This window comes from Podarcis tiliguerta, assembly GCF_965153285.1.
Source record: "Podarcis tiliguerta genome assembly, chromosome: 2".
Taxonomy (NCBI): Eukaryota; Metazoa; Chordata; class Lepidosauria; order Squamata; family Lacertidae; genus Podarcis; species Podarcis tiliguerta.
The window spans coordinates 65,745,304-65,765,032 of NC_139535.1; the positions used below are offsets into that span (position 1 = coordinate 65,745,304).

Here is a 19,729-nt window from a genome sequence, read left to right on the forward strand (position 1 = left end):
ATATTCTATGCTACCTACAAAACACACACACACACACACACAAAACCCAGAGAAGAATCTTTCCAGTCAAACACATGATTTTGAAGGGTATTCCTTTTGTGATGAAATCCAGCCTTGTGATGATGGCCCTTTTCAAGAGACAGACTGGGATGCAATCAGAAACAAACAAGAGGTGATGCAAAACAGAGATGTCTCATCTCCAAACATCTGGTAAACTGACCTTCTCTGGTCTAGATGTTTGCAAGACTTTTGTTATGCACGCTGAGAGGAAATAGGGTTAATGAATGCTGCACTGCAGAATTCTGATACATAATGAATTAGGTTTTAATTGATAACTGCATGTGTTTTGTACTTTTAAAAAAATCCACAAGAGATGACAAATTCAAGTTATAGCTGTAATTTTCAGCGAAGCTTACTGAACTGCCTACATATTAAAACAGGAAAGTAACAGATAGCCGTTTCTCCCAAATCCCCAATTTTTCTGTTCCTTTTTAAAAAAAGAAAAAATATAGACCAAAAAAGGAAGTGTAAAGAGCTTCTTTCTGTTTGGATGTATATAATCAGCTCTTCAACAGCCATATTTCCTGGCTCAAATAAAGAGCTAGCTTTCCTCTAGAGCAGGGTTCACAACCTTTTTTTGCCATCCCCACCTAAGCATCTCTAAAATCCTGATGCCACCCCCTTATTATTCAAAAAGTGAACTCCCATTCACATGGAAGAAGCCTAAAAGGCCATTAACTGTTAATAACTCATTCTCGAATTGCCCCCTTTAAAAATCAAATTGCCCCCCTGTGGGGGGGGGGGTGCCCCGCGTTGGGAACCACAGCTATAGAGACTGGTTTTTCACTGTGGGCTGCGCATAAATACAGAACTCTTTTGGGTAGTAGTTGGAGACCAAGTTATGAATCAAGAACTCCCTGGTTTGAATCTTATGTCACCCATGAACTTCAGCAAGCTACTCTCTCACAGCCTCAGTCCTGGGTTGTATGGATTAAAAATGGACAACTAAGAGTGCTATATAAATATTAAGAAACATATATTATTATGGTAAGATTTTACTATCAGATTTATATGTACCTGCAAGAATCCTATTCACGTTGATCATTCCTCTCTCCACAGATGAAAAGGATATGGTCACATGAGCAAGTTTAAGATAAAAGACCATGTCTGCATTGTTCAGACACAACATCAAAGGCAATATAATGGTAAGTATAATCTAAAAGCAATGAAAGGAAAGGAAAAAATGGAGTTCCTATTCCGCCTTTTTATTCTTCACCTATGGTCCGAGCATAAGCCAATAGGTCTTACGTATTTAAAAGCATTTTTATGTCTTCTTCCTTCAGCCCGAAAGGCTCCCTGAGTAGCTTTTGTAAGATAAAGAAAAACCAGATAGTCCCTGCCTATAGGCTGACTTTCTAAAAGACATGACACAAAGGAAAAAAGGAGGGGGAGGGAAGATGTTATACTATATTTACAACTTGGTAGAAGATATAGAGATTGTCAGAATTCTAAAGCATGGTATTTTAGAACAATTCCGTAAATCCATAACTTGACAGCTTGTCAGTGAAAACTTTTACCAAGTAAACTACCTCTGACCCATATTTACCCTGATTTGCAAAGAATCTGTCCATTCTTCCTCTGCTGGATGTAATACACAAAATAATAGATATTCCTATGGGCTTACAAAACTTTGGCAATAAGGCATGTTAACATCTGTTGATATACAGTCTTCAAAACCTGGAATGAATAAAGAGTTTTCTAAGCATCATATGTCATTTGTGTTATCTGTGAAAGCAATAAAAATTCAATGAACAGATCAATCAACTCAATATCATGTGCAACAAATAAATCTGAAATGCCTTTTATGTCATTTCAACTTGTCAGCTTTTTACACACCTGATTTTATGCCATCTGCAAAGGGCAAAGTGAAGCTCACTGAGGAAATTATACTTCTTGGCTGTCTGACTTTTGTTAAATAGTTGTATTATGTTCTGTAAACTGAAGATTTACTGACTTGAGGAAGAATATGGTAGTTTACATCCTGACCTTAAACTATACTGACTGATACATAGCTGAGTTTTAGGCATAGGTTGTGTTAGATCTATTAGATCTGCTCTGTGTGTGTGTGTGCACAAACCCAAGCTTTGGGAAGTTTCTATAAATTAAAAGCATTGGGGTACTAGTAAATATTATCAACAGCATGGAACTGAAATTGTAAAGATTTATATCTATCTCCAAAAGCAAAAAAAAAAAAAAAAGATCATTTTAACCCACATTAAGTCAAAAGAATTATATGTCACAAGTTGCTTCCTAGTACCATTTCAGTGCCTAACTAAACATGATGGTGTGCTAGAATATGGGTCATACTAAATGGGTACACAGCAGTGAGAGTAATTTAAATCAGAGAACTGGTGGGCAGAATGGGGTTACTTAATCTCCCCTTGTTCAAACTAATCCTTCTGAAACCTCCTCACCAAGCATGCTTTTCTGCTGGTGAAGCTTTCTTTCCAGAATCCTACTAGCACAGGAAAAAAGCAGCAGGAAGTATGCAAATTCTATCTGAAAATCAGACAACATGAATTAAAGTAAAGCTAAGTTTAATTAGCTTCAAATCAGGTGTGGCATCATTAAATATCCAGCGCTTCAAATGGCCTGCCCCAGTCATTCAAGTATAGAATGGCTCATCATTGTAACAGGGATTTAACACTAAAGAACTGAAATGATATATATGGAACCCAGATCAGGATTTCGCCAATACTTTTAAAGTGATAATATTTGTGTGAATAGGTTGGCCTTTGAAGAACAGGTTCCGGTAGCTAAGAAGTAAAAACATAAGCTAATTGCATTTCCTTAAAATAGCAATAATGAAGTATTTACCTGGTTGAAAGTTTTGAAGATGAATTCTTTGTATATGGCATCCCTTTCAGTCAGCTCGGACCATCCTGAAGCTTTGAGCTCGTGTAAAACTTGGTTCCTTTCTTCCGTAGTCAACCAGTGAAGCTGTGAAGACTATCAAGGTAGACAAAGAGGGGGGGAAATGGATTTCAAAACCATGGTTTCCAAGTTCTGCTCCTCTTCAAAAGCTGTAATGTGTTTTTTGTCATACTGGTTTGCGTAGTCACAGTGAAAATACTGCAGGACATTAACAGAAAATGTATTATATGAGGTCATTATTTTTGTATCAGGCAAACCACTTCCATCCACTTACATACAGCACCTAGGTCAGTGATGGCCAAACTTGGCCCTCCAGCTGTTTTGAGACTACAACTCCCATCATCCATAGCTAACGGGACCAGTGGTGAGGGATGATGGGAATTGTAGTCCCAAAACAGCTGGAGGGCCAAGTTTGGCCATCACTGACCTAGGCCAAGGCCACGATGGCTCTGTGCTACCTCCAAGTTTGGATGCAGTATGCCTTTGACTACCAGCTGTTGAGGAACAAGTGAGGAAAGTGCTTTTGCACTCATGTCCTGCTAATAGGCTTCCCACGAGCACCTAGTTGGCCACTGTAAGAACGGGATGTTGGACTATGGCAGCTCCTTTGTCTGCCCATGTGTTGCTTTTAAATTAACATGTATCTTAGGTGGAATCCTAACCACTCTCAACTAGGGAGTAAGTGCCATTGAATATAGCTTCCAAATAAACATATGCTATTAGTGTTCTAAAGCTGTGTGCATGATCCTGCCAAAGTTAAACACTTTTTAAATCCCACTTGTCTGAATGGAATATATAAGCATATGCTTAACTCTCTCACTCTAAAAACAATACAACTCAACAGAGGTGTTTTAAATTATACAGAATTAAGTATGTAGTCAAAAGTGTTTTTGTCTTACAGTATTATTATAATTGTCTCTGAGTGATCTGAAAACTATCCAACATCAAAAGTCCTGAAGTAACCGAAGAATCCTGTGAGTTCAACTATTTTCATTCATTCTGAAATAGCCATCTTTGAAAAGTTAGTAACCATGTACGTCAATGACATATGGCAAAGATGGTTACACATATTGACTTATAGCAGGCATAGGCAAACTCGGCCCTCCAGATGTTTTGGGACTACAACTCCTATCATCCCTAGCTAACAGGACCAGTGGTCAGGGATGATGGGAGTTGTAGTCCCAAAACATCTGGAGGGCAGAGTTTGCCTATGCCTGACTTATAGTCAACTAAATTCTGCTCAGAGTACACCCACTGAAATTAATACATTTTAGTCATACCCATTCAAGTCAGTGGGTGTATTCTGAGAATGACCGACACTGAATACAAACCAACGAGCTATTTTTAAATGTTCCGAGAGATGCAAGTGACAGCTGCCCATAGAACTTAATAGATATATGCTAGATTTTAATATATCTGGTGCTGGGCATTGGTGTGTTCACTCCACACAAACATCAAAACCACCCAGTGAGCATGTTCTGTGCCCACAGAATGCTGAGTGAATGGAAAACTGAGTGGAAGTGGAATGGAACAGTGAAGATCTTGAACAGAAGCATCCCACACGGTTAAACTGGGGCTGAAAAATGTTCTGATATCCAAATTCAGAATTTTCTCAGAATATGCATTGCTTCTGAGTAGACACAGTTGGGGTTGCACTGTAAGCCTCCAGTTTTATACCCATGTACCTGTAAGTCCGGATGAAGTAAATGAGACTTACTTCTGAGAAGACATGTATGAGATCACACTGTAAACTTCAAAATTCAACCTCATACTCATATATATTTCAACCATGGACAATTTTAAAAAATGAATCCTTTATCTGAGCAGCTACATTTGCTGCGTGAAAATTTAAGCTTACCCACTAGATGGCACTGTATTATTTCAAGTCTCAATAGTGATGCACGATAATATAAAACAAAACAGGCTGTTAAAATTTTCCTTTATTACAAAACGTTTTGTAGGCACCAAAATAAATGTAAACAAATAAGTACGAAACAAATAAGTATGAAACATTACTTAATATGAAAGAGGGGAAAAAATTCCTCACAAAACAAATATCCTATAGTATTGTATTTCTCATGTCCTTAAAATATTCAGAGTCCAATATGCATGTATGTATGTGTTTGTTTATTTATTGCAGTTAGGATTACTTTTGAAGTTTTAGAAATCTCTTACTAAACCTTTAAAAATTAATCAAATTAACTGCATATTTTAATCAAATTATTTACATATTTTAATCAAATTAACTGCATATTAAATGGTTGGTAGTAATTACAAATTTTGGAAGCCTAATGATGGGTGACAAATTTTATATCTAGCCTGTTAAGAATTACTATTCAAATTTAATGTAAAAGGATTTGTTGATGAGATAGTTATTCTCAAAATATAAATTATCTTTAGGGGGAAGAATGCTTCTTTTTTATTTTGGAATCTTAATTGATATTTAATATAGTTAGGCTACAATCCACTTACATGAAAGTAAGCCCCGTTTAACTTAATGGGGCTTACATCTATGTAGACATGCATAAGATTGCAGTGATAGTATATTTTTCAAGCTTGTGTTTTGTCTCTGTGTGTATATTTTTGGTATAAAAATAATAAAAAAATTCTCACTTCCAATTACACAGGGGTTTTTTTTAAAAAAAAACTGAACAATACTTTAATATAATAAGTACATGTGAAGAATATGAGGATAAACAGGGCAGGGGGATCATGATTTTAAGCCTCAGACAGAGGTTTCAAATGCTTTCATGGAATCTGAACCAAAGGGCACTGTTATCAAATAACTGGTCATCCTTCCATTCTTTTCTGACATCACTCTGATACCTGAATTACTGATATAGGAGGTCCGGTGGATGTCATTAGCTTTCCCAGATTATTTAAAATCGATCACTTTTATTTGCTGACCATCTTTAAAGCAGTTATGACGTAGGATGCAATGACAAGATCACGGGGTCAAGCATAGCTGTTTCAGTTGCTTGTCCAACACTGACAATTCAATGTCCACATACTGTTTGCTTTTGATGTTGCAAAATTCCATGTCCTTCTTCAGCAGTTTTGCACAGGAAAACCATGTCTGGGTAGTTTGTCACACTTGTCTATTTCAAAGTGTGTCCTATGTATTTGTGGAAGCCAGCAGTTAATTTAGATCTCTAACTCGTCTGTGACATAGAAAGGCAGTATTTTTTTCTTTGTACAAAGAAGGAACCTGAGGTACCAGTCTGTCACATGACTCACTTAAGCACACAGGACACACTGGCAGTCAAGGCTAAATCCCAGGTCTTGAATTTGTACACCTATGAATATTTTACTACAAAGTGTAACCCAAACCAACACTGGGTAGTAGCTGAATACGCTCTACTCAGAGGAGACCCAATGAAATTAATGAACCTAACCTTTTCATGCTCATTATTTTCAAGGGGTTGAATCTAAGTAGGACTAACATTGTAAAGTTGAAAAAGACCACAAGGATACAACCTACTGCATTTTTTACTCAGACCCAACTTTCTTCTAACCAATTCCAAATCCGAGTTTACTAATTAAAACACTCAAATGACTCTTGCAATAAAACGATTTTTTAAAGAAAATTAAAAGTGGTTGTTATTTTTGACAGTGGCGCCCTTCCTGTGGAACTCCTTTCCATCAGATCTCAAGGAGATAAAGAACTACACAATTTTTAGAAGACATCTGAAGGCAGTCCTGCATCAGGAAGTTTTATTATGTTTTCATTATTTCATTATATTAATGTTTTATTATGTTTTTATATGTGCTTGAAGCTGCCCAAAGTGGCAGGGGAAACCCAGCCAGATGAGCAGAATGTTGTGAGCCACTCTGCGTACAATTTTGTGGATTGTGGTATGGAAAGAAATTGACGATGATCACAAGTACTTGCTAACAGAAATCTACTTTGATCATAAAGAAAGCTGAAGAGGGATTAAAACCACTGGAATGCTCAGGCTTCTTAGGGCTGCATGGCTCCCTCATATAAACCCAGAGGTCCGTTGCCTACCCCCCAAACTGGCAATATTTAATTGTAGTGGATTTACTCATACTGAATTTACATTCTCAAATGAAGCTTTCAAGGCTCTGTGGAAGATCTACATAGACAAAAATCAGCTGAAACTGGAGAGGCTGATCCCAAACCCACATCTCTCAGGTCCTATTTGTAGGCTGCATATATCCCGAACTACATATTTTTATTAGCTAATAAAATTCTCTGTCTAGTTGTTACATTATGTACTCAGTATATATTTAAGGCATGTTATGCAAAATAACCATACACAAATTTGTGTTTACCAACAATTGCCCCCACATTTTCAAGTCCCACTTGCCAAAAATTATGGCCAGAAACATATTTGGTGTCCCCTCACTGCCATTTAAACAAATGCTGAAGTTTTCAGACTGCTGAATTTTGCACCATGTATAATTGTGCTGAACTCACATCCCCATAAATTACTCCGTCAAGGAGGGAAATTTGTACCAAAGAGAACTGGCAGAAAGAATATGCAATTGATTTCTCTGCTTCTTATGCAAGTACAAGTCAATATTATTCAGACACAAATCCTTAATTATATGCCTGATTTCATCTATTCTATTCTTCTGTTTCAATTACTACTGCAAATGGTAATCTCTCCGTATTTTGAGGCACCAGGCATTTCCCTAGAGCAAAATAAATGTTAAAAGGTGCTTCTACAGTCACAGGTGTCTCTGCTCACCCATGAAGCGCTCTGGGTGAATTTAAGTCAGTCACTTACTCAGCCTAAGTACCTAAGGCTATAATAATAAAATGGGGAAATATATTTTTTCCCATTCTGAGCTCAGTGGAGGAAAGGTGAGATACAAACGAGTTCAATTTTGAGGAATTCTTACCTTTAAACATAATCTACCATGCATTGTGTAATAGCAATAGGTTCCTAGTGTTTCTTATTTCATTATACTATATCTCCGCATTGCTCAAAATGTGCCTTAACTTTATCTCTTATTATTCAGTACTGATGAGCCTGCAACTAACATACAGGCTCCCTGCCAATTTAAATAAGTTTGCCATTTGTACCTCTGAATTCAAGGCTGTGAGCTTTACCTCTGAGTAAACAAACAGGCACCAGGCCACTAATATGTTGCATTGGTGAAAATTCCCTGCTTCTTCCTACAGAAGGGGTGACTGCAGAGCTGACTGATACATATATGTTCTCTGCTTACTGTGTTTAGCATCCAGTGTTCACAATAATGTGTGGAAAGAACCCGTTACAAAAAAAATTATTTTCAGTTATATTGGCTATTTTCTAAGCACCTGCATTTATTGTGATTTGTTTCAAGAGTGATGATATGAAGTTGAATCGACCAACTGTTATGCTATATTTTTCCAGTGTAAAATTATTGGGGGGGGGGGTATTGAGCAGGTTCATTGCACAAGGTCAATGTTACCAATAACAAACTTAGTTGGTCTCTAAGGAGCTACTGGAAGGAATTTTTCCCCCCAACACGGCTACCTACCTGTAACATGAATTTACAGATAAGAGTATGTGACCGTATCCTACCCAAAAGAGGTGAAAGTCTGGAAGTGCCCCATGCAATGCAGCCTAGTTGTCATTAAGGTGGTTATGGTAAACCTGTGTCTGAGCTGCACGATTTCAGGCAGGAGGTGGACTTGAACTCACTTGGAACACAGAAAAGGAAACGTCAGTGTGTCAAGACTTCTAAGCCTGCTGTTCTCCCTGACCTGCTAGCTTGCGGTGCACAGAAATGCTTCGCCATCCCCCGAAAACAGGGGCGCATTCCTCCGCCTGAATCCCCCTCCCAAATCTTAAATGGCACAATCCAGACACTGGGTTTTGCACCTCAGTGAGCATCTGGTAGGAAACGTTACCAAACACAGGAGACCTATTTGAATGCACTTTCTCTCCAAAGGAAGGCTCGTCCTTTCCGAATCCCAAACGTGAGAAGAGCAAAAGTTGGCGCAAGCCTCCCTCGCTGGGTCGGAAAGTGGGGCGCTGGAAAGCCCAAGGAAGCACTCTCAATGCTTGCCGGAGGAATCCCACTATGAATGAATGCACGGGCGGATATAAACCAAAAGGTCCCCGGGACCCACTTTGCGCGGGAGGGGAGGCCGAGAAGTCGGGGGTGGGGTAAGAAACGAAACCCAACGCCGCCCAAGTGACGCTGTTGCCGGGGTGGGGAGAGTCCCTCCGAGGTCCCCTTCCCTTCTTCGCCGCCCAACCTCTCACCATAGCGGAGCACTCGCTTCTGCCACTGCCTCGTCCTGCCACGGACGTCAGTCCCGCTCGCAGCCACCTCAGGCCGGCCCAGGCGCCGCCTCGCATGGCTCCGGCGTGGCTTCTCCGCCCGCCCACCTGGCACCTCCCACGGGGAAGCGCATGCGCCGCCCACTCCTCCCACCACTCCCCGGCTGAGGGAGAGGCGGGATGGAAGGCAAACCTCCTGCGCGAAAGGCCGTCGCTCTCCCCGCCCACTTTACTTTCATTATGCCCTGCAGCCTTTCTCAACCTGTGCGTCCTCAGATGTTGTTGAACTACAACTCCCATCACCCCTAGCTAGCAAGGTCAGAGCTGAGGGATGACGGGAGTTGTAGTCCAACATCATCTGGAGACCCCCAGTTTGAGAACCGCTGCAAGCGCATCTAGCCCCTTGGCCTTCTTCTGCACTGCTGCTACCCCAGCCTGAGTATGGGAGGAGTGGGGGTCGCTTGGAGACCACCTGGCCTGCGCTCTCACAGCATAACAATTTTTAGAAGAGCAAAAGTGTTGGGGGGAAATCCCCTGCCAGAGGTTCTAGCCACCGGCCGTGTGTCCTTTGTGAGGCGCAGAAAACAGCCGCCTGATGTTTTCCCACAACAGCTACCACCTTTCTCAGCACCTGGCTCTGTCCCTATTGCCTAGGGCTTTCTTGAAAGAAAAACAGACTTTCCTATTGTACTTGCCCATCTGCATTACCCTCAGCAGACAACTCACAAGTTTACCTGACCACAGAGAAGGAAGTCTACTGCCACTGCAGAAGGATTGCAGGGCAATAGCTGTGCCACAAATGCATGGCTAATTCTCCCATCTGCACATTTGAAGGATGCAAAGGATCTAGCAACTTGTACACCCAACTCCCAGCTTGATGAATGCACCTGAACTTCAGCCAATGTGGACAGAAGACAGCGACCACAGCCATCTCCAGAGCTGAATGTAACCTACAGTTGCTTCGTTAGATATTTCTTGGTTTCTGGTGCCTTGTGTGATTAAAGCATTTTAGTATTCTACACTGAAAACCATGTCAAGACCACCACTGAAGATGTCCAAAAGGATATTTGGATGTTAATGGATTTATTATGATACAGAAATCTCTAAAATGCAATAGAACTTTGGTGCTGCTGTGGTACAGAATGTGGAATGCAGCTAGCTTCATTGGATTGTATTGGCTACCCTTAAAAAGTCATACTATTTTATATAACACATCAAAATAAGAACAGTAACATGAACAAGCAGAGATACACCCTTTCAAGGTTAACTAAGTTCACAATAGTGCTTAAATTACATTAACATTGCAAAACATGGACTATGGAGTAAAAAGTATGTTTATTATGATGTATGTGTATTCCTCTGTGTTTTCTGACTCTTTAGAACGCTGAAACATATTATTCCCAGTTCAGCTGTAAATAAATGTCAAGTTCATGTATCAGTAGTCAGTGCAACCTTACTAAAAGCTCTGACATGTTAGCAGCAGCACTGTCATCCAAATACTGTGATCATAGCACCACATGTGTGACAGCATCAAATTGACAAGAGAGCCAATTCTTACAAATTCCCTACTTAATTTTTTTAACGTGTGTAGGAAAAACATGGGGGTCAATTGTTGCAGCTCCAAATCTAGCATAGTTAAAATGACCATCTGGGGTGGCTCAGGAAACTTTCTAAAAGCTGCATCTTACACCTACACCTGATCTTTTCCTATTAGAACTGTCTGCATCTGCAACAGTTTTCACAGATGCATAACATCCTTGTTTTTTAAACATGAAGCAGCAATCCATTTGCATTACTAGAGATCATCAGATGTCCCCCAAAAGACACCACACAGTTCCTAAAACTTAAGCATATCAGATAGGTATAGATATTTTTGTCATTCCCTCATAACAACTTTATGAACAATTTCCAGCTGTGCATGTTCATATTTGTATCACAAGGAAGTTCTGCTGAGTGATGTATGATTACCAATACAGGGTCCTGCCTAACAAGAAATCACAAAGAGTCGATCCACCATTTAATTTAATGTTGTTTAGCTTGTTCTGAAAACAAAGTTCTCAGTTCACATATCATTCCTGATGTTCCTGATCTTGACCAGGTATTAACCACCGGATGCTCTCTGTCCGGACAGTGGCATACATGATAAAGCTGATGAGGAACAATAAAGAAAATAAGAGAAGCCAGTCTATGCCTCTAGTCAGTGTGCTAGGCAGGGGACCATCCTGATCTTCCTCAGTTACCACCACATCAGACTTGGGCTCTATTCCTGAAAAAAAGTATTCATTATTAGTGTGGTGCAAGATTGAACAGAATCAACATTAAGTATAGATATTTGCACAAAGCACCTACAATTTTAAATTTAGGACTAAGCATTTTAAACTACCAGCTGCTAGAACATCATCAGAGCTCTGTAATTTTTGAATTATAGCCTCCTGGTGCATTAAATAGGTATTTCTAACTGTAACGTAAAATATGACTCTCTCAAATTTAAGTATTTTAGTGTCATTTGGAAACAGCTCTAATTCCACCTCTCCCTGAAAATGTACCAGTACAAAAGCTTACAACTCCTATTTTAATAACAGCTTCTTAATTAGCCAACTACAATTTCAGTTGTATGTTCTTCAGCTTCCCAGGGGAAAAGCAACAGAAACTCGACTGACAAGTTCCCTTTTATGCCCAGATAAAGATCTGTAAACACACCGGTAGAGGGAAAGGTTTATTGCTTTCTCTCGTGAGTCAGTGGTAACCAGAGCTTGCTTATGTAAGTCTATTTCAATCTTCATTTTCTTTATTATTCGCTGCAGCATGTAAGGAAGAAATCAAAGTGGATCCCAACTTACTATCCCATCTTCTGTAGAACACGTAAGACATTGGGTTTCCTCCACTACTAACATAGGTAGGAAGAGATAACTGTTGAAACAGTTACCCTTCTCCTCTTGCATTCTCCCCATGTATCACCTACATTCTCCAGGCGATACCTATTACATTCCCAATTCTTGCCACCACACAGGATCTGAAGGATTCTTAATCCACCTTACCAAATAGGACAGGATTTGGCTGTAATAACATACTCAGGTGCTGAGTTGATGGCTACTCAGAGCTACTGAGAAAGAAAAGGGAGAGATTGGAATGCTTGGGGCTGCTCCAATCATTGGAAAAAAGAGTGGAAAATGGGAGAGGGCTGGAGAGAGAGAACGGAACAGAATGTCCCCTGAAACGAAGTATGGCCGGCTTGCTGTAACACCAAACAGAAGCACTCCAGATCACATTTTATTGCAGGTCCCACAGGCACATTTTTACTCAGAAGCATCCCTACTGTTCTTAATAGTCCTTAGTCCCAAATCAATGTACCTGGGACATGGAGCCTTATTCTGTATTGCCCCAAAATCTTACACCTTGATTAAGGCTGAAATGTTTCCCAAAACTTTAACTCAATGTTCCTGGAGATCATACAATAAACATCTTAAAACTAGCTGTATGACAGTGGAAGACAGGAGTGCCTGGCGTGCTCTGGTCCATGGGGTCACGAAGAGTCGGACACGACTAAACGACTAAACAACAACAACAACAACAAGTTGGAAGTTGGAATCACAAACAGGGAGAGTACTTTTGGACTTGAGTCCTCCATGCAGGCTTCCCATAGGCATCTGGTTGATCACTGTAAAACGAGGATGCTGGACTAGATGGGCCTTTGGACTTATCCAGCAAGGCATGTGGCTATCAGACTACAAAATCTGTTAAATGTCTTGGTTACATCCTGTTTGGACTACTGTAACAAACGCCATATGGGTCTGCCTTTGAAAAGTGTTCAGAAGCTTCATCTGGCCCAGAATGCTGCAACCAGACTGCTGACTGGTGCTGGTTCCAGGGAGCATGTTACCCCACTGTTAAAACAACTTTACTAGCTACTGGTTTGTTCCCAGTCACAATTCAAAGTGATGGCTATAAAGCCCTATATGGCTTGGGCTCAGGCTACCCGAAATATCCCTGTATGAACCTGCCTGGGTTCTGAGACCCTTGGGTCAGTACCTCCTCTTGGTCCCATCAACATCAGAAGCATGACTGGTGGTAGCATGAGTGAGTATTTTCTGTGACTCTTCCCAAATTGTGGAATTCCCTCCTAAGAGAGATTAGATTGGCTTCCTGTTCAGACAAACCTTTGGAAACTAAGGTACAGATGATGCTAATCACTGGGCTGCTGTCAGGACAAATTGTAGTTTAATTGTTGGTTTTAAATACGCTGAAGTGCATTTTAATTATTGTTGTCAATGAGTTTCTTTTTATTATTCTGTATTGTATAACTGATGTTTTTAAATGCTGTAAGCTGCCTTGAATCCCAACTTGGGAGGAAGGTGGAATATAAATATATTAAATAAATGAGTAAATAAATCCTACCTGTCTGATTAAAAATGAAAGATTTCAGTGTTTCCAGGGTTCGATCTGTATGGTTAAATCTTGCCATTGGCTTAGCTCCTTGAAAAAGGAGGATGTTGGGAACAGCCACAGTTCCAAACCTGGTTGATAAACTGTGAAGACATAAGATAACAAAGAGTTAGCTTTGCTAAATATGTCTTGCATTTAACCCCATGATAAAATAACTGAGTGTTTTTCAGTACAAAATTGGAACCATAGCTAATTTCAGCAGAAGAAATATATTCATTTGGTCACAACACACTTTAGACTCAAATGGGTACTCTAGAAAATTAATAGTATTGTTAATCAATTGCCTTCCATATATGGCCAAAGGCAATGTACAAAGTATAATAAAAACAACTAAAAATACTTGAAAACAGAAGTTGAGTTTTAAAACAAGACAAAGTAGACAGCCTTAGCAGAGACATATTCATCCAGCTGGGAAACTTTGTGGGAACAAAAATGTCTTCAGTTGTTTCTGCTAAGTGCTGATAATGGATACATGGATTAGTGTGAACTGGGCAAAATGTATGCAATTAAAACAGCCTAAATTTTGGAAAATAAATTTATAGACAAATTATTATTCAATTAAAATGCACTTTTCAAGAAAAAGTCCTCTTCTGCACATTTGCTTAACCCTGATTTAAAATACATGATGGTACAATAGTCCTGAAAGGAGAGGGATATAAAAGTTACCTGCTGTGCTGAGAGGCATCCAATGCCAAGAAATGAAGAGTTGGGAATGCTCGGGGCAAAGAATTAAAATGAGGAGCCAGATTGGCAGAGAAACGGCACCAAGGAGTATAAAACAGGACTAAGGTACAGTCACTGCCATTTGGATTTAAGAACTCCATTAAATCCTGCAAGAGAAGGAGAAAAGTGACTTTTTAAAGGCATAATGGGAACTTATTTAACTTAGTATTGTTCACGTTAATTATCCTGATCTCAACAAGGCGGTGAAATACTTCTACGTGCAAGGTGAACTTGGTCAATTCAGGTTAAAAAATTTATTACCTGCACAACAGTTTTTAAATGACTTAGGGAGCTTTTAACTTTCATTGCAACCATGAAGTTCAGGAGATATTTTGACATTCACCTACTTGCCACCATCAGCAGAGACACAACCCACAACCTCATCGCAGGTATAGGCCAAATTTGGCCGGCCAGGTTATTTTGGAGGACCCACACCTGCTCAACCATACACCCACCCTACACCCAATGTCATACTGGTAAGAGTAGGGCTTCCAAAGGAGCAACCAACAGCTTAAGCAACCTCCTGGTTATTTCTTTACTGGAGCAAGGCATGTTTCTTTGCTGGAGTAAGGCATCAGCTGATAAGCAGTAGGAACGCACCTTGCTTAAGGAGGAAGACGCAGTTTCCGTGAAATAGAAATTGCCTCTCCCTCCTAGGACTGCTCTTTGAAGCAGCCCCCACAATCCCTTTCAACTTCCAAAATCAGAAGTTGAAAGGAGCAGTGTGTGGCAATTTGCAGAGAGTTCAGTTTGGCTATGCACAACTGTTCCCACACCCACCTGCCAAATTTGGCCCACCAGAGGGTAGGGAGATAACTATCTGTCCTGCCAGCCAGAAAAAGTGAGGTGGTCTAAAGTGAGATGTAAAGGAAGTAGTATAAGGTGCAGCCTTTAGGCTTGAGGAAAACAAATACAGAATATACATAGAACCCATCCTTTTTCTTCCTGAATAATTTTATTCAAGCAAGTTATGCCATCCACATTTATACAAAAAATTCTGATAATAAGAAGACAAATGAAAAAAAACTCTTAAATTAAAATAATTTAAATATATATAAAAATCAATTAGAGTGCTTTCCACTTACTTGTGAAATATTCAAGATTTGTAATGTGAAGTTTGTTATCCCTGTAATGTTTCTTTCCTCACAATTCACTTTTGGGGTTTTCATACCATCTGTGCTATTAGAGTCCTCTCCTGATGAAGGATGCACTGCTTCCAGAACTACAGGTGAATCTATTACTTGCTCTTGTATAGGAGACCCAGGTTGAGATAAAAATGAAACAATACCCTGCGTACTGCATTCACCATCAACGGCTGCATCACAGGTGCCGGTGTCATGCTCCAAGACATGTCTCTCCTTGGACTCACCTGGAACAACTGACAGAACTACAGGCTCAGCTGCAGGTATGCTGCTACCCATCATAGCATCAGCTATCTCTGCAGTCCTGTACTGTACCGATTCTTTAGGCCCATCGCTGCTTGCAGGTACAGCACTGCTTTTCACAGCGAATGGTACAGCAGTTTCACTTAACTTTTCAGATGGCGAGTCAGTGGTTTCTTCCATTTCAGCTACTGCTACAAAAAATACAAGGACATATAACATATTTAGTGCTGAACAATAGGAGTACATCTATCTTTATTCAACGCAACAACGCAGCAGTGGGTGGAACTTACAATCCAATGTGTGAATTGAGGGGGCTCAAAGAAAGCAAACCGTTCAGCGAGGCTCACACACTGCAGCAACCACTGCCACCCTCACCTCACCATAAATACCAGCGTGGCATGAAATATTCAGTACAGTGGTACCTCGGGTTACATACGCTTCAGGTTACATATGCTTCAGGTTACAGACTCCACTAACCCAGAAATATTACCTTGGGTTAAGAACTTTCCTTCAGGATAAGAACAGAAATCGTGCTCTAGCAGCACAGCAGCAGCAGGAGGCCCCATTAGCTAAAGTGGTGCTTCAGGTTAAGAACAGTTTCAGGTTAAGAACGGACCTCCGGAACGAATTAAGTACATAACCCGAGGTACCACTGTATTGTTGACCAAAGCCCAGTGTCATTTTTTATGAAGTCTTTCTTTGTACTGTAGATAATAGACCCCATCCAAGATATGTACAGAAAAGAAACATACAACAAAAAAACCAGAATCTTGCCACCCAAGAATACAAGTTCAACTTTGGCTACCACTCTACATATTCTACTACAGCAGGGGTGGCCAACCCCTAGGACCCGCAAGCACATTTCAAGCTTATAAAACAAGAGTACACAACACTAGATCTTTCACTTAGGCATCTGCTCCCGAGCATGCATGCAGCCTCGCTAAAGCAGCGCTTGGTTTGCTGGATCAAACGAAGTCGCACGTAGGCCTGCAAGTTTCACAAGCGCAAGACTACATTTTACCTTCTACCCTATCTTGTTTGTTCTCCAGAGAGAGAAACAGGAGAAAGAGGAGTTGCTTCCTACTTCTCCAAAGCATTTAAAAAAGAAACAGCAGCAAGGGGTGGCGACGCGAGCCTAGCTGGCTCGCCCCCCCATTCCCCACAGGTGCACGAAGGAGGCACGCAGCCTGTCCTCAGCATCTCCGCTCAGCTGCCCCTTCCCCCGGCGGTGCTACCATAGCAGCCGAGCCCTCCTTACCTGCAAGAAGACTTGCGAGCAGCCAGGCCAGCCAGAGGCCCCGCCCCCGCCCGCGCGAGGACAAGACCTTCATCCTCGCAAGGGAGGGGGGAGCTGGGAGAGGGGGGCAAGGAAAAGACCCGGCGGATCAACCGGAAAACAAGGTCCAGTCCCACAACAGCCGCTTCCGCTCTCCACTCGTTTCCGTTTCCGGGGCACCACGAAAACAAACAAACTCTATGGAGCTTGAAAAATCCTTTTGTCCGCTGGCGGACCGGATGTCCTGACTGTTTCTCTCCAGGACCCGACTGTGCCTCGCTCGGCAGCAGGCGGCAGTGCAGAAACCCAGGACCTTGCCCATGTCAGGATTTGCCAGCACTGTATCTGTCTACCCCGTTTTCTAACTGTTGTGCAAGAAGAAATAAAGTGCCTGTTATTATTATCGCCGTATTGCAGTTTGGGGTGGCTGGGGAAACCCAGCCGGATGGGCGGAGTATAAATATTATCATCATCATTATTATTATTATTATTATTATTAGTTTAGTTTATCTGCCACCAACTTACGAGGGTGGGAAGAGAGTTCGACTGAGGCAGAGAGCTCTGTGACAATCCTGGCCTTGGTACTTTTGTCTCCCCAGCACAGATCTAAGCTAAGGAGAGCTCAGATAAAAATCGGGATTTTCCTTCCCTGTGGCAATCCCCATAAAGATCCCCGATGCGGCTGCCATTTTTACCGTGGGAGGAGCCTTTGTTATTATCGATTTGCTTGTGGCTGCCACCTTGGGTCTGTCCGGAAACGGAATCCAAACCAGACGAGGGGCCGTCTAAAAGGGACGGCTCGAAACCGGGCGTCTCCCCGATACATGAGGCAGCCTGAAAGGAAAAGGAGGCGTAGAACTGCGCAGCATGGGAAATGCAGCCTGTAGCGGTCGCTATAGGGCTGCTAAATGCATAGGAAGGAAAAAGAACAATACCCACTGCCGACGCCAAGCAATAACAATGAATTTACGATAGTTGTCGCAAATTGAAAGTATTTAAAGCATTAAACCAAAATCGATTCCGCAGCACTCTGCATCCCGAGGCGGCAACATTGTTTACAACCCGCAGAATACTTTGCCCAGCCTCCAGGCGAGTATTCTGCTGCAGAGGCAATTATTTATTTACGGTAATATAGCCCTGCCTTCTACTGATTCTACGGAAGCTGATGTTAGTTTGATCTAGCTTGAACGCCTCCCCCTAATTAAGACACAGCAATAACATCTTCATACAGTTTGGGGCTCTGTAAATGAGTTGCAGTATCAGTGTCGTAGAAGAGTAGAAGTTCCTAAAGTTGGGTTCATTTACAGCAGCAGCAGCAAAACAAACAAAACACCTGCTGTAAGGAGATTCAATTTCTGCACCCAGACAACAGCAGTCAACATTTCGGATATTGAGTGTGCTGGCTGGCAATGATAACGTGGTCTCCTTCTAAAACATACCACTGCAATAACGCAGATCTTTCGGAACGTGATAAAGCAGAATAAACTATGACCAGTGGTTACCTAACACAACTTATGCCTTTAGGTAGGCAAGCAGAGCTCTTTAGTAGAGATGTTAAAAATGAACTTTTTACATGCAAAATATGTTCCCTTTCAGTGAACTAGGAGCTTTGTCTCTTAGAAGGGACACTAAGCATACACACCATACATTTAAATCACATTTAGCACACACTGCCCCCCCCAAAAAAAATTCCTGGGAACAATAGTTTAACCCTCAAAGAGCTAGCATTCCCAGCACTCTTAACAAACTAAAGTTCCCAGAATTCTTTGAGTGAAATAATCTGCTTTAAATGTATGGCTATTTTGGTGCTTTGAAAATATTTCCTGTCCTCAGTATTATTATGAAAGAAAAATAACTTCTAAGAAATACTGTTGTGATAATATTAAGGAAGCCAATTTATTTGGTTATTTCTACCACACATTAAAGTGGCTAGGATCTGACCAACAGTGGCCACACTCAACCTGTAAAATGCTCAGTTATTCCAACATGGAGCTAGCAGAACTGATTTGATTCTAATATTTGAAGCTGCTGTAGTCTTCACGTGTAAGCAATGTCTAGAGTGACATGACTAAAGGACCCCTAGATTATCCCAAAGATTCACCCACTGTCTTGTGCTGATATCTATGCTAATTAGCCTTTATTCTAATTATATTACGGTATTGGCCCGAATATAAGCTGCACCTTTAAAATTCGGGGGGGGGGGGAGAGGAAAAAAAGACAATACCCGAATATAAGCCGCTCCCTTAAAATTCCGCTGGCACTCACACCTGTTCCATTTTACCGTATGTGTTTCAGCAGTGATATTGTAAAAGCCAGTTTTTGTAAGGTCACGAATTTAAGCCACTCTTTTAACTTTTCACGGTCGGAATTTGGGAAAGAAGTGAGGCTTATATTCAGGCCAATACGGTACATAGAAATAACTTCCAATGGAAGACAGTGAGGCATACTTATTTTACAGACATTTGAAGATCATAACTTTGTGGTACAGGCTTACAGCATCTGCATTACATGCAGAAGATCTCAGGTTCAGTCCTCAGCATCTCCAGGTAGAGTTGGGGAAGAACCTTGCCTGAAATCTAGTTAGTGTAAACAATACTGAGCTACATAGACCCATGGTCTGACTCAGCATAAGATAGTTTTCCATATGCCTATGATAATTCCAAAGCCAGCATACAAAAATGATTATCATAGAATCATAGAGTTGGAAGTGACCCTGAGGGTCATGC

General features: G+C 41.0%; 2 protein-coding genes across 7 annotated transcripts in view; both read right to left on the reverse strand.

The window, feature by feature from the left end:
• PCBD2 (pterin-4 alpha-carbinolamine dehydratase 2) overlaps positions 1 to 9,312 on the reverse strand; it is a 33,150-nt gene extending 23,838 nt beyond the window's left edge. The window contains exons 1-2 of the mRNA XM_083428956.1: positions 9,159 to 9,312; positions 2,878 to 3,009 (exon numbers count right to left, since the gene is read on the reverse strand). Of these exons, the coding sequence (XP_083285082.1) occupies positions 2,878 to 3,009; positions 9,159 to 9,254 (228 nt within the window). The 5' untranslated portion in view covers positions 9,255 to 9,312. The remainder of the gene's footprint in view (positions 1 to 2,877; positions 3,010 to 9,158) is intronic.
• A 1,868-nt stretch (positions 9,313 to 11,180) lies between these two features.
• TXNDC15 (thioredoxin domain containing 15) lies at positions 11,181 to 17,963 on the reverse strand. 6 transcript variants are annotated; one of them, XM_083428936.1, is made up of 6 exons: positions 17,699 to 17,835; positions 16,986 to 17,368; positions 15,428 to 15,915; positions 14,286 to 14,449; positions 13,572 to 13,702; positions 11,181 to 11,442 (listed from the first exon to the last, which is right to left on the reverse strand). In XM_083428936.1, exons 2-6 carry the CDS (start codon positions 17,056 to 17,058, stop codon positions 11,246 to 11,248), a joined length of 1,053 nt encoding a protein of 350 aa, XP_083285062.1. In that variant the 5' UTR covers positions 17,059 to 17,368; positions 17,699 to 17,835; the 3' UTR covers positions 11,181 to 11,245. The 6 variants fall into 6 exon arrangements, with proteins under 6 accessions (XP_083285062.1, XP_083285059.1, XP_083285060.1 ...); XM_083428933.1 differs by having other exon boundaries at positions 15,428 to 15,918; positions 17,699 to 17,834; XM_083428934.1 differs by lacking the exon at positions 17,699 to 17,835 and adding an exon at positions 17,529 to 17,610 and having other exon boundaries at positions 15,428 to 15,918.
• Positions 17,964 to 19,729: the final 1,766 nt, after the last annotated feature.

Coding starts and splice junctions, on each gene's coding strand:
- TXNDC15 (XM_083428932.1), bottom strand. CDS start 16,824: ATGCTTTGGAGAAGTAGGAAGCAACTCCTCTTTCTCCTGTTTCTCTCT. Junction 15,919..16,748: donor CAAACAAGATAGGGTAGAAG/GTAAAATGTAGT, acceptor TATTTTTTGTAG/CAGTAGCTGAAATGGAAGAA. Junction 11,443..13,571: donor TTTCATTTTTAATCAGACAG/GTAGGATTTATT, acceptor ACTTTTTTTCAG/GAATAGAGCCCAAGTCTGAT.